At 40.6% G+C, this 25,827-nt stretch overlaps 2 protein-coding genes across 3 annotated transcripts; both read right to left on the reverse strand.

Annotated features, from left to right (window-relative positions):
- Positions 1-1,231: 1,231 nt before the first annotated feature.
- Positions 1,232-4,225, reverse strand: LOC139666390 (ecto-ADP-ribosyltransferase 5-like). Its single transcript, XM_071545592.1, has 3 exons — positions 4,095-4,225; positions 3,009-3,727; positions 1,232-2,228 (listed from the first exon to the last, which is right to left on the reverse strand). The coding sequence occupies exons 1-3, from the start codon at positions 4,140-4,142 to the stop codon at positions 2,135-2,137; spliced, it is 861 nt and encodes a 286-aa protein (XP_071401693.1). The 5' UTR covers positions 4,143-4,225; the 3' UTR covers positions 1,232-2,134.
- Positions 4,226-8,850: 4,625 nt separating this feature from the next.
- On the reverse strand, positions 8,851-25,714 carry LOC139666386 (oxysterol-binding protein 1-like). 2 transcript variants are annotated; one of them, XM_071545587.1, is made up of 16 exons: positions 25,636-25,714; positions 24,248-24,418; positions 23,088-23,296; positions 22,724-22,886; positions 22,291-22,402; positions 21,997-22,195; positions 21,263-21,380; positions 19,396-19,453; positions 19,112-19,279; positions 18,711-18,956; positions 18,436-18,556; positions 18,033-18,136; positions 17,197-17,292; positions 16,187-16,371; positions 15,175-15,404; positions 8,851-12,801 (listed from the first exon to the last, which is right to left on the reverse strand). In XM_071545587.1, exons 2-16 carry the CDS (start codon positions 24,379-24,381, stop codon positions 12,659-12,661), a joined length of 2,286 nt encoding a protein of 761 aa, XP_071401688.1. In that variant the 5' UTR covers positions 24,382-24,418; positions 25,636-25,714; the 3' UTR covers positions 8,851-12,658. The 2 variants fall into 2 exon arrangements, with proteins under 2 accessions (XP_071401688.1, XP_071401687.1); XM_071545586.1 differs by lacking the exon at positions 8,851-12,801 and adding an exon at positions 14,569-14,900.
- Positions 25,715-25,827: the final 113 nt, after the last annotated feature.

A 25,827-nucleotide genomic window follows, 5' to 3' on the forward strand; every position in this document is an offset into this window, starting at 1 on the left:
ACAGCGGCAGGGGTACTCACAGACCCCTCTGACCTGGAGGACAACAAATCATAACGATTATCCTAATCAAGAAAACAACACAAAGATCCTTTAAATAATACACGTAGAACTGTGTCCGAGAGCTACTGTGGCAGGAAGCAGAAGCGTGTGTTATTACAGGCAGGCCTGCAAGAGTGCCTCGTTGGTTATGAAAGTGAATTTTCGGTTATAAGAACTTATTAAACTAGCTAAGATACAGTAATTGGCGGGTCGTTTAGTGTTACAACGGCAGTATCAATTTGGCAACAACAGCTTTGTAAATTAACTAAGATGGATAGCTTCAAACAAGCTACTCATAGCATGGTCTGTGGGCTAGCGTGCTAACATTATAGCTACATAACAAAGAAGTGCTGTCGGTAGCTAAGTTACGTTAACTCACTGTTGTCCATCGCCCCGGCCCCGCCTTGCGTCGGTGCAGTCTCCTCCGGGTCGGGAGCCGTTGGCTGACATGGTTTTGGTTCAGAAAATTAACGATTAATCAAACAATAGAGTTAAACGACGTAGCTAATAAACAAGTGTTTAGAGGACACTGCCCGTGTACATGCCTTCCTGGCTATTCTCTGTTACTGCAGCCTCAGTAAACAAGAGATGCTGATGTCATGCGAAAGATGCGCTTGTTTTCTACTCCCGCGCCTGCCGGTACTCACAGACCCTTTTGCACTCCTGCCAACCTACCGACCGTATTTATTAAAACCATGGTCACATCATTACTCATTTTGTGCAAAGAACCACATACAAATAATAGCTAATTCTTCAAATCTTACTCTGTTGCTATGTAATGTTAAAGGGAAGGCTCAAGACTTTAGGGGCATATCCTACTACTCACTAAATCAAGGCATCCCACTAGGACATTTAAATTTTGTTCTGCTTTTGCGTCTGAGAAATTGGAACCAGCTTCCTGTTGACAATGTTAACAATGCTAGTGTAACTCAACGCGAGGCTGAAACCATCACTCCTAACCCTACAATGAATAATCTGCATCTAACATCTCTTTTTGTACTCAATGTCAACTTCACATTCTCTGTCCAACAGTTGTAGAAAGTGGTGATTTTGTATCACTTCCCGTGATACAAAATCCGAGTTTGCCATTAAATTGGTCAAAATGACCCATGTGTATTTTCCTTTGCTAGACCTATTTTAAGCCTGTGAGTATGGTACATTAGACACTTCAGAGAAGACACCAAAAATGGCATGGTTTAATATTTTTATTTGCTGAACAAAACTCTGTACAGTAGCCTATAATTACCCATACATATATTTGGAGCCTCTAGTGCACCAGCAGTGGCCTTCGATGTACAGTAGATATAGATATGCCCCTCGACAACCACACACACTCTACAGAGGCTTAAACCATCTGTTAATGTTTAATCAAGTGTTTCTATACTAGCAATCAGTTCTAAGTTTGGAATGAAACTGTATTTTTTAATGCTAGTATTTCATTAGTATCTTTGTGTTTAAGTATTCATACATTGACCTGCTAAGTGGCAGATAAAAATATGTCAAATGCATAAATTGAAGATAATTGTGAAGACACAATACCCTAATAATGAGTAATTACATTTATTCCATTACGCCGACCCATCTTATGGATAACTGTATGAGTCATGTGTTCTATAGGGTTAATATTTCACACAGTCCAAAAGTTTCACTTCTACTTTCATTACCTTTTATTATGTGAGTGTAATATAGATCCAAAAAGGGACACACACATACACACACACACACACACACACACACACACACACACACACACACACACAAACATTTCCCAACATTAAACCAGCAAAACAAGTTTTTCTTCCACCAACAATTGCTGAAAAGATCTTTTAAATGAACTTGATTTTGGATATATGAAATAATATGCTATCAACTTCTAGCAATACACCTAGTTATGATCTGACAAAATAAAAGACAGCTCAATGAAAAACAACAGTCCCGATGCTAAAGTTGTCAATTGAGGAAGTTGAGTTGAAAGGGAAGCTGATTTGAAAACGTATGAATCACTGACAACTAATTTGAAATTCATAGTATTACACAGTATCAAATTGGTAAGTGACCTCCCTGCAGGTGGACCCCTTCTATCTATACAGTATGTTTATATGGCGAGGAGCAGGAAGAGCGGGGCAGCCAGCAGCACCAACGCACTGAAGCGCCCCACATGGCCAGAGTTACCATCAGAGTTATCATCCCTGAAAAGGAAATTGAGACAGTGAGATAAATGTCTGTGAATATAGACTATACATTCATGGATGACAGAATGAAATATTGTATTTGTTATGATATTCACCACCTTGGTTCATTAAGGCAAAAAGGGCCTGTAGTAAAAAGAGTAGGATATTTTGCCTTCAGAACTGCCCTTAGTATTTCTCTTGCTGATATTAGTTCCCTTCAGCACAATTAGATTTTAGAAAGTAGAGTGGAAGTTACTTTAGAAAAGCAACATTAACATACTGATTAACTTACTTCAGTTTATCTTAGGTTAGAAAAACTTTGATGTCCTCATTGAGGCAAATTGTCTTGCAGCTTAAACACAGTTACAGCAGACAACAGTCATATCAACATTTGACACAATTATGTCACATGGGAGAAGTGGAATCACCTGTTAAAATAAAATGCATACTGTGCAATGACAATACAGCTTCAGAGTTTCAGTGCTTTGTCATCATCAACCCTCAGGTAACACGCACAATTCAAAAAAGTGCATTTTATAAATAGTATGTAGGACTGAAGTAGGTTACATTAGATATTAAATAGCTGTTTTTGTGGCTTCAGCTTATTACCATTAATTGATTTATGGCTGGAGGGATAAATGAGTTTCTGGTTCTATTTGTTTTAATTCATTTGTTTTATGAAATGCTGGACACAAATTTGCTCCTGTAATGATAGATATAGACATAAGTTTTATTTTTTTACATTTCATTTGTTGGAGTAGTGAGTAATTCTCTGTAACAATTCAGTAAAATGCATACCTGTGCAGATAGGAACATTTGTGTTTCCAGAAAGTTCCCTTGGACATCAGAGTGATCACTTTTTTGGCTCCCTTGTTCAGGATATCCACAGCCATCACCTGGAACAGCTCGTGGGGAGGTATTACAACCTCTATGTCCCTGAAACAAGAATAATCCCTCACGTCTACCGCAAGACAGGATGACACCTTGAATTCAGTTAGGCAAAACCTCTCCATGAAAGGACTTCCCCAGCGGTACGTTCCCAGGCGGACCTCTGAGTTCACCTCAGTCATGTTCAGGTTCTGATGAGTTCCACTTGAGCCCTCGTAGCAGTGTGTTTTGTTCAGTATCCGCAGGGCATCAGCCAGAAGGAAATGGAGAGACTTGTAGGGAAAGTCGCTTTTATAAATTTCGACGGTGCTACCTAGGGTGCTGACAGCATTGTTGAATTTATCATAGAAGTTGAAGTCACTTGTGAACACTGCCAGGGCAATGTTGTGTTCCTCTCGGGCCCCTGGAATCTGCTTCCTACAGGTTTTTCCATTTCTCCAGGCCTCTAAATAAGATTCATCTGCCTTAAGCTCCTCTTCCAGTAAACCACCTGGCTCTATAACCTTCTTCAGCATGTCTACTTCACATCCACTGTACTGGTCATCAACTGAGTCCAGCGCCTTGTTCATAGCAGTCGCTGATATCGCAGAGTTCACAAATTTTGTTCCAGCCTCTGTTACAGGTAAAACCTGGGATATGTGTGAAGAAAATATTAGTCACATTCAAACAACAGTTCTCAAACATGTTTACCTTACAACACAATTTAATGTAATTTAAGATAAGATAAGATAGCACTATTGATTCTCTTGTGGAAATTCAGGTGCCACAGCAGCAATTGACGGACAATGCCAAAGAAGTAAAGTATGTGTCAAGTACAAGTTAATAAAGAAATAAAGGAAATAGCTACTGACATAGAATAAAGGTAATGAACATAATATACAACAATAGAGATAATGCAAATAATGCAAATAAATGCAAATAATAAATAAAATAAAAAAATAAATGCAACTTTCCCTTGCTGCCTTTGTCAATTAGGCTACATTTTTTAATACTTACTCCCATGATAATGATGAGCAGTAAAGAATATTTATCTTTTGACTCCATGTGTCCAAGGATCTGAGTCTAATGGTGTAAGAATTCAATAACTATCACTCTGAAATGAATGTGTTCCCACCTGTCCTCTGCTCTACTGAAATGATATCAAATGGCATTGTAACCTAAGTAAATAAGACTATGCTGGTGCCAAATCACATGGAACAGAGTCACCAATAGAGAAGTGATGGAAATGAAAGTGAGACATTTTGTTGATAGTGATGTCACCACTATTTAGCCCAGGCTGACTATCAACAAAAAGATGTTTTCCATTCCCAGTTCATTTACAAGTTTGGGTTTCGGTCTTTAAATATAGCTAGCCTATTTATTAGGCTGTTGCCCCAAAGTCATCTTTCCTCATGTATTTTACAATAATATTTTTAAGCACATGGGCCTATGTGTGAACCCACTGGGACAACAGCCTAACAGTTAAATTTAAAGACCAAAACTCATACTTTAAATATTTCATCTGTAAGTACATGCACATAGCATCTCGAGGACAGAACTTTCTGATGGAAAATGATGAATATTTGATGATGCTGTAGATTTTTAACTTAACTAAGATTTTTAAAGCTCAGCCAAGAGCTCAGCCAACCAGTTTGGAAAAAAAACAAAGTAGTATGGGGCAATCATGGCCTTAGGTGGTGCTGTTTTCCAATTTGGGATTGGGCCTTTAAAAGGGAAATATACCCCATCAGACTACAAATCATGTTATCACTATGATCTCAGACAGCTCAATCAATGCCAGTGTTAATGTCCATTTCTCACAGCTAGAAACCAGAGAACCAAGACTCTGACCTGTGATCTCATCAACAGAAAAAGTGCTGATCCGGTGACAATGACTTGGAGAGAGACTGTGCAGTGTCTAATAATGTGTCTTTCAGCTGTATGCTAACAGTTCTGAACAAGGAAATGTACCTGTATTCCTGGAAAAGTACCCTGGGTATTACTACTGTGTTAACATAGTCAGTTTTCAACTCACTGGAAGCAGTTCCAGGTTCTGTCTCTTGATAAAATCACAGATTAGATTTGCACAAGCTCTAAATTTGGGGGACAGTGGTTCATATTCAGTAATACAGACTTTTTTTTGTAAACAGCGGGAGGGAGTGGGATTATCATTGTTTCCAATGGCAGAATAATGTAAGAGCATTCAATTATGTTATATTATGTTAGATACTGTAATGTTAAAATATCTTTTTGGTTGTTTTGTCCAACTGTCATTTTGCTTAGATGGCAGAAAACTGGATGGCGTGGCATTTTTGTGCTGAGCATGATGGGGATTTTTGACACGGGAATCTCATCTGTTTCCCAGAGAAAACCAGGACTACAGTGTGGGCACTGATGGCTATGCTATCATTAGAGCGGCTCGAGATAAGGTACCATCCCAGAAATCTCATTGGGCCACATAATTTATCATCACTAGACAGACATGAACCAAAGACCATGAGATCTGATGGTATCATTTAGACCATTCTGCCTACCTGGGGAGTTTGTTCAGTTCACCCTTATTTTGGTGTAGGCCTGTCACCCCGGGGCCCAACAACAAGGAAGTAGTGGAATGCTTCACATGTTTCGTCAGCGCGCTTCTGCTGATGAGCCTGTGTTTATTTTGGGAGATTTTAATACTCTTCTGCATCTCCCAACTTTACAGCAATATGTGGACTGTCCAGCTCAGTCAGCACACATCCTCGACCTCTGTTATGGGAACGTTGAGGGTGTACAAGACAGTGTACAATGTCCAGTGTTATTTAACATAAATGTTATGTTATGTTAAATGTTATTTAACCATCTGATTAATAATTGGCAAGCAATTAACATAATGGTTCAAATATCATTACCAAATACTTTTTTTTTTTTAGATTACTTAGGGGCCAGGTTGGTGGAGAATTGACAATCAAAAGAAAATATTTGAAAGTCAACTTGTTAGGGGTCCAAGCACAAAGTGCTGTAACTATTATTATTATTCCGCTTGTTCTGCCCTAAAAGCATCTGGATCTCAGAAACCGTAAGAGCTACAGCAACCAGACTTGGCAGATAGGTCCAATATCTCAGCGGCTACTCAGCCAACAAAATCCACACAAATTGGCCGCATGGTGGCGCTATAACAAGCAACTTTACGTTTTGGCCTATAACCTCTGAACCGTAAGGGCAAAATATAAAAAAAACTGTTTTTTTTGCTTCTCCGACAAATTTTGTACAATCTTCACCAAATATGGCACACAGTATATCTGGACTGTCTTGCATAAAAGACGTCAGGAAGTGATAAGTCGTCATAAGTCATAAGACGTCATAAGTCAGGAAGTTGTTGGCCTACCTTAAACAAATTTGGTGCATATGTGCACGGGTCAACTCTGGTAGTATGCAAAATTTGGTGGTATTGTAACCATAGTTGACGCTATAGCAATATCCTAACTTTAAATGGCCACAACACACCAACCCCCACTTGAGAGAGAACCAAAATGGCTTTCAAGAGGGAAGAACCACCGTAGTCCAGATCTTGGCCTTAAGGAGGATCATCGAGGAGGTGAAAAAAAACAACCTGACAGCGGTGCTGTGTTTTATCGATTTCCAAAAGGCATTTGACTCGATACACAGAGACGTGATGATGAAGATACTCAAGGCTTACAGTGTCCTTCCCAACCTACTCCGGGCCATAGGGACCATGTACACGGGTACAAGAGCCAAGGTGGTGACCCCAGACGGCAACAGCAAGGAGTTTGGCATCCCGGCGGGGGTGTTGCAAGGGGACACCCTCGCTCACTTCCTCTTCATTATAGTCCTGGACTTTGCACTTAGGCAAGCCATCAGTGGACGGGAGCAGGAACTCGGCCTCACTATGAGGAGGTCTAGACGACTCCCTGCTGTAGTCCTAAAGGACCTAGACTATGCGGATGACATCAGCCTGCTATCTGACCGTGTGGAGCAGGCACAGGAGCTCTTGACCAGAGTGGAGACAGAGTGTGCCAAGTTTGGCCTCAGGCTAAATGCCAAGAAAACTGAGGTTATCACCTCCAACAACCTCCTGGACCATCCACCTCTAACGACAACAGGAGGCACTGCTCTGAAAGAAGTCAATGACTTCAAATACCTGGGCTCATGGGTCATCTCGTCAGAGCAAGACCTTAAAGTGAGGAAGGCACTCGCATGGAAGGCTCTGAACGGCATGGCCAGTGTGTGGAACTCCAACCTCTGCCAACATATCAAGCTCAGCTTCTTCTCTGCGACAGTAGAGTCCGTTCTCCTATATGGTTGTGAATGCTGGATCCTGAAGCCCACCCTGCAGAAGTCCCTGGATGGGTGCTAGACCAGAATGCTGCGAGCAGTACTAAACATCGACCAGAACGAGCACATTACCAACAAGCATCTGTATGGGGGTTTACCAAGGTTGAGTGAGAAGATAGCATCCAAGAGAATGAGGCTAGCTGGTCACTGCCAGAGACACCGGAGCTCCCAGCCAGCAAACTGGTGCTGTGGGAGCCAACATATGGGCATCGATCACAAGGGCGTCCCACGCCAATGTACGTGGACGTACTAAAGAAAGATGCAGGGGCGGAAAGTACTGGCGAGCTAGCCAGATGCATGGAGGATCGAGATGACTGGAAACATCGCTGGAGGGCTCGTCCGAGGACGACCTAATTGATTGATTGATTGATTGATTGACACACTGGCTTAGTCTCATTTAGTTGACTTTCAACATTGGTGTCCCTTTGTCTTGTTTCCCCACTGTGCAATGCCAACACCAGAGGCTTAGTGGTTAGGCACAGGTCTACAGTGCACAAGATTATCAGCACTGTCCTCTCACAGTGACAAGGTTTTGGTTTGGAATCTCTGCCCTGCCCCTTTCTGTGTAGAACCTGCATTTACTCCCGTTTGCAGATGCAAATGAGTTAGTAGTAAATTATATTGCAGGCTACCATTTTGACAAAATTAATTCAATTTAATTGTAAAGTTTTTCCACTGCCTCCTTTGTTCAAGCAGATTCCATGATAACAGTGGTAAAAGATATTCTTGGACATTAAGACCATCAAAGTTCTCTAAAATGCATCAGTGTGTATGTCAACTGCCTTCGGATGTAAGGGTCGTGAGTTCAAACCCCAGGTGGGGCACCAAATCTACAAATGTTATTCACTTCCATTGTCCCCGAGGTGCTCAAATGACCAATAGTTGAAGTGTTGCTTTGTGACTGCGTTAGTGCTACTGAGTGTGAAAAGGTGTTATATTCCCATAAAAAGCTAAGGTTTCTCATCTATGTGCAATTTAGCACATTGTGCTTGGACCGCATTCATGCGGCTATATTTAAACTTGTTAAACTTGTTTACTTGTTGTAAATGAGTTCTTCTTGTCGCACAATGCACTTTAAGCGCTGTGTCTGTCTTGTTGTACACTGACGTGTATTAACCATAACAAATTCTCATGTGTTGTCATTAGCAAATAAAGTGTGATTTTGATTTTGAAGAACTTAATACGGTTAACCCCACCCATATAGTGCTCCAAGCAGGTAAAACAAGGCTTACATACATACTTACTTCTTTACAGATTCCTGGGGCTGGTAATATATAACTTGATTAAAACAGTGGACCATTTTGTCCATAATTAGACAGTACTGTATGCATTTCACATCAAAGCTCTAGTCAAAACCACTTGTCTAGTTTAAGCTATGATTTGTTTTGTGATGCTTTGTGATGCTTTGTAGGAACAACAAGACCACAGATATGCACTTCATCTCCATTCAGGCTTTAATAATGTCAACCTGTAACATAATCCTTCTAGGTTTTCAAAAAAACAAAACAAAACAAAACAAATCTTGAAAAAGTGATGATCACACAACAGTTTTTTGGTCTCCATTAAAGGACAGTTAAGGTTAGGGGAATGCTCAGAGCAGTGTTTCAATACAACATTTAAACTCAAGCACATATCTCCATATGATTTCATGAACAGTGAGCCACCAACATGAGTTTCTCTGGGTACCTGGAGTTATGCCACTAAATTGGCTTAAATTTTCCAACTTGTATTGACCCAGATATAACCCATGATGACTACAGACTCTTAAATAGTCTGTCAGAGGTTGACTGTTTGAGTCAAATCAAGGGATGCATATTAAATAATGGAAGTACTAAAGTGCAATAACACTTTGTTTAAGCCAGTTTTTAGTAAAAAATTATCAACTCAGTCATATCTCATGATAACCCCCACAGTACAGGGCAAAGATCATATCAGGAGAGAATAAAAGGGGAAAAAGAGACAGGAAACTAACGAAAAATGGAGAGGAATGACAAACACAGATGGATTGATTGGGCTACATACAATTAAAACCAATAACTAAAAATATCATATTATGTAAAGAACAAAAAAAAAAAAAACACAAAACACAAAACGGGACAAAAAGAAATCTGTAAACTCACTCTGTAATTGCAGTGAATGGCATTATAGAATCAAGATGGACATTCAACTTCCAGTGGCCACACACACACACACACACACACACACACACACACACACTCTCTCTCTCTCGTTCTCTATATATAATAATAAATATATATAAAAGGGGGTGAAGGACCTCCACTTGATGTAAGTACAGTTGATGCTAGTATGGAGTTGTCTAGACCAAAAACAAATTATTGTCATTCAACTTAGAAAGCTGTCCCAGCTAGCAGATGGTGATTGATGGGACAGTAACACGGCATTATGCTCAGCTCAGTCAATGGAAATTTATCCAGATGTGGATGAAAAATCCTTTGTCTGGGAAAAAATCAAATACAAAAAACAAACAACTTTAAAAGCGCATCGCTGCCACAATTACATTTCTCTATCACTTAATATCACTATTACTTCATTGTTAAATTTATATACATGGAAATACTTTAACTATTATGCTTTGCTTTGTGTTGTTTTTCAGTGATCTGCATTTAAGTACACTTGAATATAAAATTGGATTTAGCCTTTTGATCAAACGTACAGTCCTTGCACTCATATCACACACAACATCAGAGACAAAAACAATGATAGAATTCAGCTCTTGTGGTTTTAGGGTCCTCGCTTGACACTGACCTCATGTCTCATTTTGTGCCACAGGTGTACAGACACAGATACACCCTTGTTGCCCTCTATTCAAAATCTACACTTAGGGCCTCACTTGGGCTTGAATGACCAAAATCATGGTTCTTCTCCTATTCTAAAGTGAATCCATCTGATGCCCGAGCCTCAAAATCTACACTGAAAACAAATAGCAGAGCAATGGTGATGTCTATAATGCAGAGATTCTGACATCTTACTCATTTATGTTCACCCAACTTGGGGATTACTGTTGCTGAATTGAATTCAAACAAAATGTCAACTAATAAAACCTATGATGGCTTTAATTATTCTGTTGGGATGAATTATTTAGCTACAAGAACATACATTTTTTATACTACATCCTTCATGTATTCCAGAGCTTAAAGCCACAAACTGTAATTGCCAACTGACATGGGAGACTAAGTATTGGCTGCAATAACTCAAACGACACCTTGAAAAGCCAGTTTCACCAGTTGCTTGACAGTAATATTTGCTTACTGATCACTTGCTTACGTTATGAGGCTGAGCTCGAAGTCACCCACCATCATACATTTCAATACGCCCCAATGGTGACATTTTATCAATTCCAGATAATAGCTTTGAAAACATCCTAACATCCTCAGCCTAGAATGCACTTTGTGGAGGGTCAACAGAGAAACAGGCCAATAGCATTCTTGTGCAAAATTTGTAAATTTGCCAAGGTGGAAGTTGTCTTTTCATGTCTGTGTCTAGATCTACAGGAGACCACTGGACATTAGTTGATATACAACTTACTCACGCATTTGCTCAATAGTATTGTGTTTCTTTTACAAAGGCCTACCCCTCTGAACAAAGCAATTTTGACGCAATCCACTGAGCAACCACTTGCCGAAACGGCTGCTCCCCATGTAGTGAGAGCACAGACTTCAGACACTCATATAGACTCACAGAGATCTTATATTCTCATGTCTTAAATCCATGTACTTTGGTGGAGAAGCAGGGTAGACTTGGTAGTGCATTTTTATCTTCAACATAAGGAACATGAAGTAAATCTTCTACATTGTATTGAACAATATGACTTTTCTAACCAGGCTCTTGCTCTCGAAGACCAGGTCAAGAGCTGGAGTGTTTAAGAATGGGTTGTTGAAGGAAATACAAAGAAACAAACAAAAAACGTCAGGGCTCCAGAATAACTTTTTCCACTACTGGCAATGATGCCATTAGTATTTTCATTTGGTGGCACCAATACAAATCTGGTTGGTACCAATATGTCAGTCCATATGCCATCATGTTGAGTAAAAATATAAACCCTACTCAAATGAATGTGTTGTGCTAAGAAATGTCATTATGCTATACTGATTCAATAAAAATGAAGAAATCGCTAATATATGGAATAAAGTGTTAGACAGCTCAGTTCACATCCACAAAAACAGCTGTTCAAGATGACTAAATCAGAGTTAATCAGCCTAATATGAGAGGACTGAAAAATTAGCCCCAAACTACTTCTGTTGCACAAAGCCTAACCATAATACACTTATGATTTCACATCTCTTCGCCTACTAGCATTATATTTTACAACTTGGCCTTCTTGAGAGCAAAATGAAAAGAAGTCTATTGTGTGTAGACATAGCATATCTCCAGAGTTGTTTCACTTCAGGAAATAATGTAGTGCCATAAACTCAAAGGCAAACTCTGTATCATGTCTATGGTGATTATGCCACTTCATTTCACTACCAGGCCAAAATAATTGATGAGATAGGTCATTATTTACTTGCTTTATGTCCTTCTTGAGAAAATCAGTATTTATCTCATTATATTAGCCATTGAAGCCTATGCTACGCCTCCCACAGGCTCTGAATCTGGTACAGTGGGTATTTACAGAGAGTCAGCTGTTGAAAAACACTGGTTATGACTCAGCTTTGACATACAATGGTGGTGTGTTGAGGTCTTCTCTCAACCTGCAATACATTCATTACAAAATAATCACAATCAAAAATGAAAAAGAAAAGAAAAGAAAGTCTCCAACTAGTAACTCTGTCCATATAAGCAAACCTTGCATATACAGCAAATGTCAACTGGCTGAATTTTGCCCCTGGTAATGGTGCTCCCAAAGAAAATGCATGATGGCACTGACAGAAAAAGATGTTGCTGCAAAATGCAACTGAAAGGTTGTACTGTGGAGCCCTGGATGGAGAATGTGCAGAAGTAAGACCGAGATAAACAACAGTTAGAAAGGCAGTGAGAGGAAATCCTGAACACTAATCAGTTGGGACGTGACTGTTGTGTCCATATTGAGGGTGAAGACAGAAAACTGGTCCAAATCCCCCTTATCCTGAGAAGGGGCCTGAGCTAATGATCTGTGCTGGAAGAGGGACGAGGCGGGGAGAAGAGATGATGTGTCCCCACCCTTGCTGATGTAAGGGAGGGTGCCTCTTACCATCTTCTCATTTATTTGGGTCGCACACCATGCTGGGAGACGGGCTGATACAGTCAGGTCAGAAGATGTCGGGGCATATGTCCCAGCCGCCTTGGTCCTTAGCTTCCCAGTAACCGCCGCTGTAGACATGCATGGTCTCTCCAGACATCGCATCATCTATCTTCTTGAACCACAGTGCTTGATAGTTGTCTTGATGTGTGCCTGAAGGAAACAGAAAAAACAATTTTTTACCAAGTGAAAGCTTTTGGGGGACCAGAGATGAGGGATACAAGAAGAAGCCACTGAACCATGACAGGGTATCAAGGGAAAGGCGGTACGCTAGACGGCCTGGGGTCTTTCAGATGGTTGACTAAGAGGAATATGTGTAGCCATGGTTGTGGAAGTTGCAAAGATATTTCAAGTTTCTGACTGCACATTCTTCAGACAAACTTTTCAGGCAGAAAAACAAAAGCAGGTGACAATCATAGATTAGTGCTTGATGAAATCACCAATTTGACACTCTTTTATACCATTTGGTGAGAACCAGACTCACTAGTAATGCCAAGCCTACCCAAGACCGCAGTATTCTGCTCAATGACAGACACAATGCTTCTCATTTAAATATGTAAGTACTCTGTCAGGTTGCTGTGCCAATTCTACAGTCAGCTACAACTGTGACTGCTAAAAGATTCCCCTAAAAGAAACGATTGCACCAAACACACAACTAACAAAAATAAAACAGAAGACAGGGCGTGAAAGAGAGCAGGACTGATGTTACTTGCTTTTGATTGGAGTTCCATAAGGACCTTCCATGCCTTCCGCTAAGGGAGGACAAGATGGAAAGGGTGTAAAGAGGGAAAGATGGAAGATGAGCAGAGGGTTCTTACTCTAAACATATTAAAATAAAAATGAGCAGAAAATCTCAAATGATGGTACTGCATGTCAGAAGTGGAATACTTGCTTAAAAAAGGGGAGAGGGGGGGTCCATAAGGGGCTGAAAGAAAGAAGAGGGAAGGATGCATGTTTGGAAAATTGAGACATAAATAAATCATCTTCAGGTCATACCCGTTGTATGACCTGAAGATGATTGATACAGGCAAAGAGACAGAGCAAGAGTGAGTGAAACTGTTAAGGGGCTACTTGCATGCAACAGGCGTATGAGGGGGAGAATCCTCTGTGTCAGCTGACCAGCACAAAAAAAAAGAAATAAATCATTAAAATAAGACACAAAAAACCTCAGAAAGTACATGCTACCCAAGATCTACACTAACAATTTGTTGAGAAATTGTTTTTTCCCCTCCAACTCAGCCTAAGAGCATATATAGTGGAATTTATTTTCAATTTAAAAGAGCCATGTGTAGCATTTCTAAACAATATATCCTTAACTGTGATACCTTGGTATAGTTACCGTAAACAAATGAGACTGTGGTCGAGACAGTTGGTGGCCTCTATCTCATGCCAGAGGTATTGTTAGTGCTAGTATTTCTCATTTTTCTCATCAAAAATATTTTTCCATAGGCCTTTAACTTGTTCCACTATCTGTTATCTTCTCAATAGAGATTAGTAATAGAGACAAGATCCAACAGAAGTGTCTTGTGAAGAGGTAATATATCACAATGCAAATTACTCTAATAATACTGCTTTGTAGTTGGCTTATTTGGCTTGACAATGAAATATCTTTTGATGCCAGTCTTTCACTTGTAGCTCCATCCACGGTCACTGAGCAGTTGAAAATGCATGGGGAGTTGGTGGGGGGGGGGGGGGATTGGGAGTGTATTGAAATGCCAATGGGTAGGGAGCGTTTTTTCCAAAATAGAGTACGGGCCAGAAAATTAGTTTTGAAATCCAGAAATCTCAGCACCTGGCAAAGTAATCCTTGAGTCATGGGTATTGATCCACAAGCCTCTCAACCTCCCACAGATATATTAGGGTGATTTCTTACTTATTACTCCTTTTAACACATTTTAAAAGCATTTTAAAATGCTACACATAGCATTTTAAAGAGCACCACTCTATGTTAAGTGGAGAAGTGATACTTGCTTTCATCCGAAACCTCACTTGCTTCTGTGCCAATCTCCTCTGCATCAGCTAAATGGAACAGAAATGCATGAAGGGATGGAAAAAGGGTGAATGGATGAACTGTTTGCAAGGTGATGCAGAAGACATTTAGGACCTTCCTATTACACAGGCAAACATATCGTACATCTGTTCTTGTGTGTGTAGCCAATAAAAAAAAAAAAAAGTGCACACCCAGAGTGGGAAAAGACTAAGAGAGGAGTACTTGCTTTTCAAAGGTGAGTCATTGATGGAATCCTCAGTGACTGCTTGTGGTTGAGACAGAGACAGGCAGACAAGGGATACCAAGACAGACAAAGTGGAAAAACAATGAATGGACAGAGAAACACTACAGGACAGAAACACCAGACACAGTTCCTCATGTGGGTTGACCACCTTTGCTGCTATACTCAATCTCTCCTTTTCACCATTTCTTCCATTTTTATAACTTCTCCATCCATTTCTACCTGTCCCGCTACCTCATTTTACCTCTTATATACACTCAAACACGGCTCCTTCCATAACTCCTCCTTTTCTTACCCTCCTCCGTTGGGCTGGCCACCTTGACAGCCTCCCTCTCCCTCTCTCGACGGGCGATGCGCTGTTTTTCTTCTAGCCTCTGCTTCTCTGCGTTGGCCTCGTCCCAACGGCCTGCCTCCATTAGCCTCTGGTCCGGGCGTCGCCGGCTGTCTGTTGGCGCCACTCCCTCTTCAGGTTCGTTGAGGGTCAACGCCAGCGAGGAGAAGTAGTACATGGTCTCGGCTCCCTCTCTGTGTTATGTTATGCATCACAGAAGATCACAGGAGCATAGAGATGCCAGACAAAGGGTGCAAAGAAAAACAAAGAATGACAGAGAGAATGAGAAAACGAGAGGGAAATGATAATCTATAATCGTCTATAAACGATTTCATTTAAACTCGCAATTAAATGAAAAATGATGTTTTCACCTTGTTAGCAAATTTTCCATTTCATAATATACACCTATTTAACAATAAATATACAAAAAAATACAACATTTTAATTTATTGAATTTCTATATCCCATTAGATTTACTTCCTGGATAATGTGTATCTTTAGTGAAGACTTCATGGTGTACTAGAAGGCGTAAATAAAAATTACAACCAATAATACCATCACATTCCTTTCTCTCCCTAAGTGATATCCTATTAGTTTACACTTTTGAATTATCACTCCTCGCATTATGTCCCACTCCTATCTCCTGTTTCAAAAGGAAATCAGGAAGCAAGACGCTTTCGAAATGCCGTTTTATTGTGATTTTAAGCTCCATGAACAGGTATGGTTCAAAAGAACACATTTTCATTTCCAAACTGTTTCTAGAACATTCAGGAGTTGCTTTTATCTGACATGTGCTTCTGATTAGCTGATCTGATTACCAAAAAGTGGATAGGAAGCTGTGGCTTTTTAATCCCCCCCCCCCCCGATCTTTCTGCCCTACTGTAGTTCCTTCACAGCTTCATCAGTTTAAAAAACACCAATACACACCTCTGATTTCCTCATCATTGCAAACATTCTTTAAAACACACAAACTCACGGCAGAGGGTTCTTTCTCCATATTTCTTTGGCTTTCAGGGTCTGATAGACAGTCCTCTGTTTGCCTTCAGTGCCGTTCTCGCCTTTACTGCTCTGCATTATCCTGGAAAACTCCATCTTCTCATCCCATGTTCCCGACAGCACGTAATGGGCCTTCCCGTCCTTATCTGTTACCACTCCTGTTACCTGACAGACAAACAAAGCTTTCAGTTAAGAATGCAATAAAACAGACCATTATACCCAGTGCAGTGGTTCACAGGATTAGTAGTTGCACAGCCTCAGGGAAGATATAAAATTTGGCCTTTTGCCTGAAACAAAGGGGCCACATTTTAAATCTACCATAAAAACAAAGATGATAATTTCAACCAAAGAAAACAATAGCAACTAAAGACGCACATTTCCTATTCCTGTATCAACATGAAACTGACATTAGTTAACAATATCCACAGTGTTACAGGGGGAAAAGTGCAAACCTCCACCAACGCAAAACAATTCTCCAACTTCCTATCACTTGAATTTTAAAGGATAATTCCTGTCATTTACAACCTTACTGGCCTCCATTGCGCCGGGAGCGTCACTCTCCAATACACACCGCAGGGCTAAAGCAAATCCCATAGCTGAACCCAAAATATGAATTTAAAACATGTCCATACCATTAGGATTTGCAATAAAGTCTCCATCTCTGTTAGTTTAATTTTATTTGCAGAAAAAGAAGATAATTCTGTAATGCTGGAAATCCTAGATCAATTGTTCCTTGGCCCAAGGCCTATCTGTTCACCAAATATCATCGAAATCCATTTGAAGGTTTTTGAGATATCCCGCTGACAAACTAACAAGGGCAAAAAACATAATCTCCTTGGCGGAGGTAATTAGTATTATTCTGGATATCAAATATTAGTGTGTTATAAGTACCCTAACTAGCAAGAGAGGTGTTGTGTTTCCTATTTTTCCTCCTCCTCCTCCTCCTCCTCCTCCTCCTCCTCACTGTTCAAAGAGAAGTCAAAAGCCCACCTTTCTGGCTACGTCTCTGGAGAAGTAACTGTAGGGAGCAAACTTGAGGTGGCAGCGATCTCCTGTCCTGTGGTTCACCACATCTATCTCTCCTGACTGGCAGGGAAACAGGGAGAGACAAAATGTTTTGCTGCAGAACACTTAAAAGGCCACATTAGGAGAATGAATACATGAATGAATTAATTTATAAAGCATTATGTCATTTATTTATCCCTAGTTAGGAGTTGTATATAGTTAGGAGTTGTGTCATAATGCTTAATGAACATGGGTGCAATATGGCACCATTATACCAATTCTCAAAACCCTTTTGAATGTGCATCACATTTGTGCTAGTGCAGTCCTAAAACACCAAAACGGTAACCAATTACACACTATTTGAAGAAAATAAAAAAACATAACAGTGTTTATAACTATGTTCATAAATCATTGTGGCTTACTTTTATATGCTAATGAATGTTTTTTTTAATACTATTGTAAATCAAAATAGATATACTCTAAATAGAAAGTGTTAACATGTGCCAGCAATATCATTGGTTAAGTATACAAAGTTTCAACTATGGTGTGCCACTAGAAAAGACAAAGTTGCCAGTTTACAAAATCGCTTGCATGTGTGTGCAGAACAGAGATTTATTTATATGAAAAAGTTGCACATTGTTACGTTAAACAATGTTTTCGTTTTGTATTTGCAATTATGCATTGACAAAATCTCCAAATGTAGACATAATCGTTGTAACCCCTACCCTCCTCACCCCCTCGCAAGCTTCTCACCCACTCCCCCCTCCTCCCTCAGGTTAGCATTACCTTCACTGATAATGTTCACGTCTAAACTCTGTTACCTGGTCAATCCATAATTTTCCCACAATGATGTTGTGTACTGTGGTGGTGACTTTCTTCCAAGAGTAGTGATTGTTGCTCTTTTCAAATATGCACTGGATAGAACCTGGGGATAGAGAGGGGAGCAAATTTAGAGTTGGCAAAGGCAACTGAATTATGCCGCCATAGCTATAGTACACACTGAAATAGGAGTTGAAATAAGAGATTGAGTGCGGGAATAAATTCTGCCAAACAAACATTCTATCCAGTTATAAAACTGTATCTATAGTTCAATATTGAGATTGACGAGATATTCTTCTAAGACCAACTGATAGGTGAACACTGCACTAAAGCAAAAAGACTAATAACGGTGTAACACAAGTGTATTGTTACGGCTTGCTGCTTGGTTAACACACTCACACTTACCCAAGGGCATGATGGAGAGATATTTTCCTCTAAACTTGCTGGCCAGGGCGATCTCTTGTCTGAGGGTCCAGCCTCTTTCAGAGATGGCATGGTGAGCTGCAGCAGGTGGGTGGTGACTCACCTGGGAAGGGGCGAGGGCAGTGAAGAGAAGAGAAGAGATAGGGAAGCAAGGATGAGAACAGGAGGGCCATTCAAGATACAAAGTGATAGAAAACACAAACTCTCCCTCCTTAAACTCAATTTCTTGGTCCATCCCTCTGTATTTCCTTCCTCACCTGCTCACAGAGGGAGCGGTAGCCACATTCCCTTAGCCGATCCAGCTCAAAGGTTTCTCCCAGCAGGGGGTTAAACGGTTTGCCTGTGCGGTGGACAGTGGTGGAGTAGGAGGAGACTGTGAAAGCGGCAACGTAGCACAGCTGCTCTAGAGAGCTCTGACACTTGGCAGCCTTATCCAGCAGCTCGTAGTACTCCAAGTCTTCAGACAGACGTTGCAACATTGAGAGGGGCTCATTGAAATTCACCTAGTAGGTAGAGAAGTATAGAGGTAGAGATAGTGATGGAGATCAAGAGATATAATTATTGTGGAATTCTATTTACTTTTACTTTCACAGGGAAGCATGAAAAACAAGCACTTGGATAGCCTGTGTGCATGCAAAGAAGCGCACAAGTTTCTTACAGGCATTGGTATCTTCGAGAGCTCCTTTCCAATGCAGTTCTTCATGATGCTCCACAGATTCAGGGAATAGTTGGGCTTGTCGGGGATACGAGTCCGTCTTTGTCTAACTAGCTCTACCTCAAGGGGCTGTGGAGACTCCGGATTGGATGCCAAAGACTGCTCATCAAGCTGGAAGAGGATAAAGCAAACAGATTGAAGGGTCAGGTGACTGTGTCATGTTGGCATACACAGGAGATAATAGCATAACACAAATTAGCATGAAAACAATATTAATATGCATTTACCGACTGATCGTCCATTCCAAGCTCACTGCTAATCCCACTAACATTGCTGCCAGATCTCCTGATGGACAGATAAACAAGAAAGCACAAAATTTGACTAATGGAACAGGGAAAAAAACAAAGTAGGTTTGTGATTAAACAAGCATATAATTCGAGATAAGCTGAGCATTATTAGGCTCTGTGAAACCAAATACAAAAACCTTATTTGCCAACCCCGGGATTAGAATCCAGGACCCTCATATGAAAATCTGCTGCCCTACCAAGTGAGCAAAAGCACCAAAGTGGCTGCCTGAGAAAATTATAGGTATTGTATGTCTGTATCATGTGCAGTGTTTTGTTTTGTTGTTTGTTTGTCTTTGGAGGGGTGGGATGGGGGGGCTGACAGACCAACCGATCAACAGAGCGGCTTATATAAGTATGCACCAATCTGGATTTAGAGCTAACCACAGCACTATTTCAGCTATTACATTAGTTACAAATAATATAGTTTCCGCTCTAGACAATAAGAAACACTGTGCTGCCCTTTTTATAGATCTGTCAAAAGCTTTTGATACAGTTGATCATCCTTTGCTCTTGCAAAGGTTATGCAGTATTGGCTTTGATGGAAAGGCTTGTGATTGGTTTCAGAGTTATTTGTTTGAGAGACTTCAGTGTGTAAAGTCGGGAAGTGTCCAGTCTGAGTTCTTGCCAGTAACAAAAGGTGTTCCACAAGGTTCAATTTTGGGTCCTGTCCTCTTCACCATTTATATAAATGATATTGTCTCTTCATTGAGTGGCTGTCAGGTCCATCTTTATGCTGATGACACCATTGTATATTGTATTGCTGATTCTGTACAACTAGCCATTGAGAACCTGCAGCTTTCCTTTAATGCTCTGCAAGATGCTCTTATCAATCTTAAACTGGTACTTAATGCAAATAAAACAAAATTCATGCTGTTTACTAGAGCCAGAAATATTGATCACAATTGTATGCATATATCCACTGCGAATGGATCTAACATTGCGAGAGTTACTGAATATAAATATCTTGGCATCTGGCTTGATGAGAAATTTACTTTTAAATACCATATAGACAATCTTGTCAGCAAACTGCGTCAAAAAATTGGCTTCTTTTACAGAAACAGAACCAGCTTCCCTATGAATAGCAGAAAGAGGATTGTTGAGGCAGTCTTCCTATCAGTGTTGGATTATGGGGATGTAATTTACAGAAATGCTGCTCTTTCCACCCTTAAACCCCTAGACACGGTTTATCATTCTGCCCTCAGATTTATTACTGGTGATAGCTATGGTACTCACCATTGTATTCTCTACAATAAGGTGGGTTGGTCTTCTCTGGCAGAGAGGCGTAATAAACATTGGTATTTGTTTATATATAAAGCCCTCGTTGGAAAGCTACCACCCTACATTTCAATGTTGTTGGACTGGAACCTTGGACCCTATCAAACTCGCTCAAATGACTTGCTTATGCTTAAGGTCCCCCAAGCACGGTCTAAATTTGGACAATCAGCCTTTTATTTTAGTGCTCCAAATTCCTGGAATGATCTTCAACACACACTAAAAACCAATACTCTACTAACCTATGGACAATTTAAAACCATGATCACAAACCTCCCTGCCTCAATGTGTAACTGTTTTAATTGATTTTCTTTATTGTCATCTATGTCTTGTCCTATTTATTTAATACTTTGAACTTGTTTGTAACTCGACATCATTGTAAATGAGGGCAACCTCAATGGTTATTCGAGTTTAAATAAAGGTTTGAAATACCTAGTGTATGTAAAAGCCGCTCTGTCGATCGGTTGGTCTGCTGGTCGACGCTAAAAATAAAAATCTGTGACAAATGGAAAGGGAGGACAACAGCGTTACTGACCTGTGATATTTGGGGTCAGCAGGGACAGTGATGAACTCTGCTGGGTCTTCCATAGCATCAAAGAACTCATTCTCGTCATCCTCGTCACTGGCATCACCTTTTCCCGAACCACCGGACCCTAAGGTGAAGCGGAAGAGTGGAAGAATGAATGACAAAATACAAAATGTAAATCAACACAGAGATACTGCGGTGGAGTAGACTAAAGCTTGCTGAAATGGCAAGGGGCAAGCATCTAATGCGTCCTTACAATATATGGTAGCTCTGTTCAACAGCTCAATCATCAGTAGGTAAGCAGTAAAAGCATTCACTCTTATACAACACTGTCATCTTTCAGCATGCTATCTTCGACATAACTCCATGTACAGTGACATAAAGATTCCAGGAGAAAACAATATTGGCTTATTCACACTTTGTTGTGTTGTTCATGTACACTCCACTTGTAATTACCAAATGTACAACAGCATGTGAGGGCAGCATAAGCCTATTTCAAGTCTGGTTTTCCTAACAGCAAAATCAGTTTTGCATACAGGCAAATTAGAGTCTAAACAACGCATAGTCTGTAGCCTTTGTTTTAGCCTATATATATATATATCACACAGAAAAACATAATGTATATTAAAAGAATCATATTCACACATTTTTTTGTTATACAGGTAGCGTAACTTAGCATATACTGCCTTTAAACCAGGTTCATGGCACAGGGTCAGAAGTTCAGCTGCGGATGAGAGCCTTACCCTTGGTATCTATGGCGGGATTGCTGAACGAAGGGGGGAGAACTGTAGCTCCTCTAAAAGCTCTTTCCAGGTGGTTGTGCTGCTTGGCCAGCTGCTCCAGAGTCTCCTCCAACCTTATCCTCTGGTCTCTCTCAACCTGTAAAGCCTTCTGCCAGCGCTTACTGTGGGTCTGGGCCAGGGTGAGGAAGTCTCTACATGCCTGGGGGGAGCACAAATACCCAAGAGCAACACTTCAGCAAGAGCCTCAGTAACAACGTTTTGCTTTCCTCTGCAAATAACCCTTGGGTAACTTACATTGATCATGGCATTAGAGGTGATTCTGAACAGCGTGGCCCTCTCTGTAACCTGTCTGATCTTCTCCCCCATGTCTCCTCCTGGACGAATCCCCTCCAGCTCTGACAAAGACCTGGGGGGTGGAGCAAAATGTGGGGGGGAAAAAATCAGTTCCTGCAGCCCTGCCATTAAGTTCAGCTGGTATTTTTATTATTCGGTATTATTCAGTTTACACAGCCAAGAAAAACATTGGTAGTCAATGCACTTTGTACTTCTGTCACCAATGTAAATATATTGGTCATGACTCATAACTAAACAGTTTTAGCCTGCACTCCAACTCTCTTCTTTCCTTTCATCTGTACTTGAGGGAGTTCAGCATATTAGTTATATTATTTTTTTCCACAGCACTGGAAACTACTCAATCTGATGAGTGAATGAGTGATTGATCCCTGACCTCTGGAGGGCAGAGCCATGCTTGGCAATGAGGTCATTGCAGGTGCTGAGGTCCTCCACCTTGCTGCCTAGTGTGCGCAGTGTGGACTGGACCTCAGAGTTACGGCAGCCTCCACCCTGTCCAGACGTAGGGGGCAATGTAGGACAATCATCACCCGAGTCATCTGAGGGAGAGGACAGAGAAGAGAAAATATTACCAAAAACAAAGATGAACATCATGAGAAAATGTTACACATACACTCTCATAATAGCACATGTCCAAAACATGGAGTCCTAAACTGCTGAAGGACTACATAGGCTTGTCTATGTATTTCCAATAAATGCCTCCTGCAACCTCCAACCGCCTCTTCTTCCCTCCCTCTCACCAGACTCGGCCTGCATGCGAACAGCCTTTGCCTTGGCCAGCTCCAGAGCAGTGATCCAACGCTGACGCTCCACCTCTGAGCTAGCCTTCAGGTGGTAGGTCTGTGCCCCGCCGTTGGAAATGACAAAATTGCATGAGTCCTCCACAGCAATGTTGGCTGTGGCCAGGTTGATGGTGCCCCGGCACGTGTGACCCATCTCTGCCTGGGTCCTGGACAGAGACAGAATGAGGGATTGTAAAATACTGAGGTTAATTGTTGACCCACATTTTTGTGGTGCAAGAAACACTTTTAAACCAAAGAACAATCTGGAGGATTATGGGGTTTTCTTTGTACAAGGAAATGGAATTTCTTAATTTAACAAATGTAGATTAAAGTCTTTATTCTATGTATTTGTTTTGGTGGCATGTTGCAACCCATAAAAGAAACAACAAATAGCAGCTATTCTATCATTAATCTATTAGAAATTAAATTCATTATAACAATGATCATTCTCCCGTAAGCCACACATTTTTGGGGGTGGATCAACAGTGGATTGAAACCTGAAAGACAGCATTTCTAAGCAAACACTAGAAATCCTCATGCTGATTCAAATTTGTTGGGAAAACTTGTAAGACTACAGCTGCACAAATGCAAATGTAGACAAAACATTAATAATTCACAGAAAAATGCAAGGTCAGCAGTAAGATCAGCTCTATTGGCATAGTCTTTATCCGGGTCCAATCTAAACAGGTGACAGACAAAGGTATTAAATACCTTTATCTATCACCTGTCTGTCACCTGCTGGTAAATGCCCAAAGACTCACTTGAAAAAGCATGTAGCCTATTTATCATTCAACAACACTGTGTGTCCTTCTGCCATCAGGATAGGTCCTCCTCCTCCCCAATTCCCATTTATTTAGGCTACAGTATTCTACTTTGGCCTATTTTCCAGCATGCTCACTAAAAGTTGTAAATCCGATTTGCCACTAAGACTTGACATCATGAATAGTCAATCTCAGACATCAGCTGTCCCTGAAATGTGTCTTCAGTGTATTTAAGTGACTTGATCCCTACAGAAACCTTTCACAAACTTAATGGCGGACTATGGCTGACATTAATCCATTACGGGATAAGTGTGCGAAAAGCTAGAAATGTTATCCTAAAATGATAATAAACCTTACCTGTAATACGACAGCAGACCATTGCTCAAAACAAACCAGCGTCGCTGGTAACCTTTTATGTAGTTAGTCCATTTGAAAAGCCAACCCTTGTATGTGTCTCCAGGGGTTGGGGTGGGAGGCTTAGGCTCCGACATCACAGCAGCCTGTGGCTTCACGGAGTGAGGTTAGAGCCTGTGGGAATGAGAAACCTAATCAAACTTCATACTGATATTTCTTTGTACTATGCCCGTGTTACTGTTTGGAATATATGCACAACACACTTGGTTTTATGGGCACAGACATTCACATTACAGAGTACATTTACAGGTTTGTAACTGACAGCACTATTTTAAGTGCTTGGATGCAAAAATTCAGAAAGACGCTGCATCAGTTTCCCTGTCTTATGAGAATATTTGTTATGGTTTACTGGTTACTGACATTGGAAGAAAGTTTTTCACAACAAATACTTAACTGTACTAGACCACAGCAATAACATGTCAAGCCTAAACTTGCCTTTGACTGAGCAGCAAATTTGAAGTGGACAATGAAGACCGCTTCTCTATCTGAGAAATTGTTATAGGAGGTAATGTCACCTGGTTTGCCAGGCTTAGTGTTATTCTAACGAGCTGAGAACATCCATATGAAAACAATTCTGGTTGTAATTAGTCATCACTTGGCCCATGCCACTTAATAATAACGCGACTGTTTATCATTTTGGTTTGTGCACCATCGCTAACGTTAATTTGCAAACAAGCTAGTCGGCTTCACTCCACCGGGACATGAATGGGGACTGGCAGGTACTCCGCACATGCCAAAGGTGTTTACAACTTTTACAAATAATAATAGATGAAGCGCACGAAAAAAAGTCTGACTCGAGGTTTGACATTAACCTCCGTTTTTATAGCGTCGCCAGGCTAATTAATAGTTTGCATTTGCACTAATTTAGCTTGGCTTGCGCATTACACAATACATAACATCATAGCGCTCGAGTGCTGGCGTGACTCCTAGTCTCAAATAATCTGTTTAGCTAACGTTACGTCGTTACTGCAAATCTGACTTCTTGTGTGCTGAAAACACAGCTAGCTAACAAAGTAGTAACATTAACAAATAGTCTGTCAATCATTTGTACTTGACACACACGTCTTAAATAAGCAAAACTGAACGCTATCAGATATTTCGAGGGGCAAGACACGAATTCCAAACATCATAGCTACTTAAACATTGCCCGACCGTCACCAACATTATTAGCTTGCTAGCTAAAGTAACAGGAAGCTGTCAAAGAAGCTGACGCCAGCCACTTCCAAATTGATAATCATGCTAACGATTTTCATGTCTGCGACTCTCCCAGCATGTTTTTCCCATTATTCCCATTGACAGTTAGAAGCGTTAATATTTTTCGTGATAGTTACCGTAATTAGGCTAGACCTCAGCCATCAACGGTGTGCAGATCGTGTCACATTAAGCGATGCTAGCTCGCTAGCGTTAGCTTAGCTACTACTTACAGGTGGTGTAACAAGATAGTGTTCGCTGAGCTCGTTCGCCACTAACGCTAGTTCCGCTTCTGCTAATTAAATTACAGATGAACATACAAGTGTAAATAA

The sequence above is a fragment of the Centroberyx affinis genome, unplaced genomic scaffold, assembly GCF_046629955.1.
Source record: "Centroberyx affinis isolate AG114_WGS23_722 - 3 ecotype Tasmania unplaced genomic scaffold, CSIRO-AGI_Caff_v1 ptg004975l_1, whole genome shotgun sequence".
Lineage (NCBI taxonomy): Eukaryota > Metazoa > Chordata > Actinopteri > Beryciformes > Berycidae > Centroberyx > Centroberyx affinis.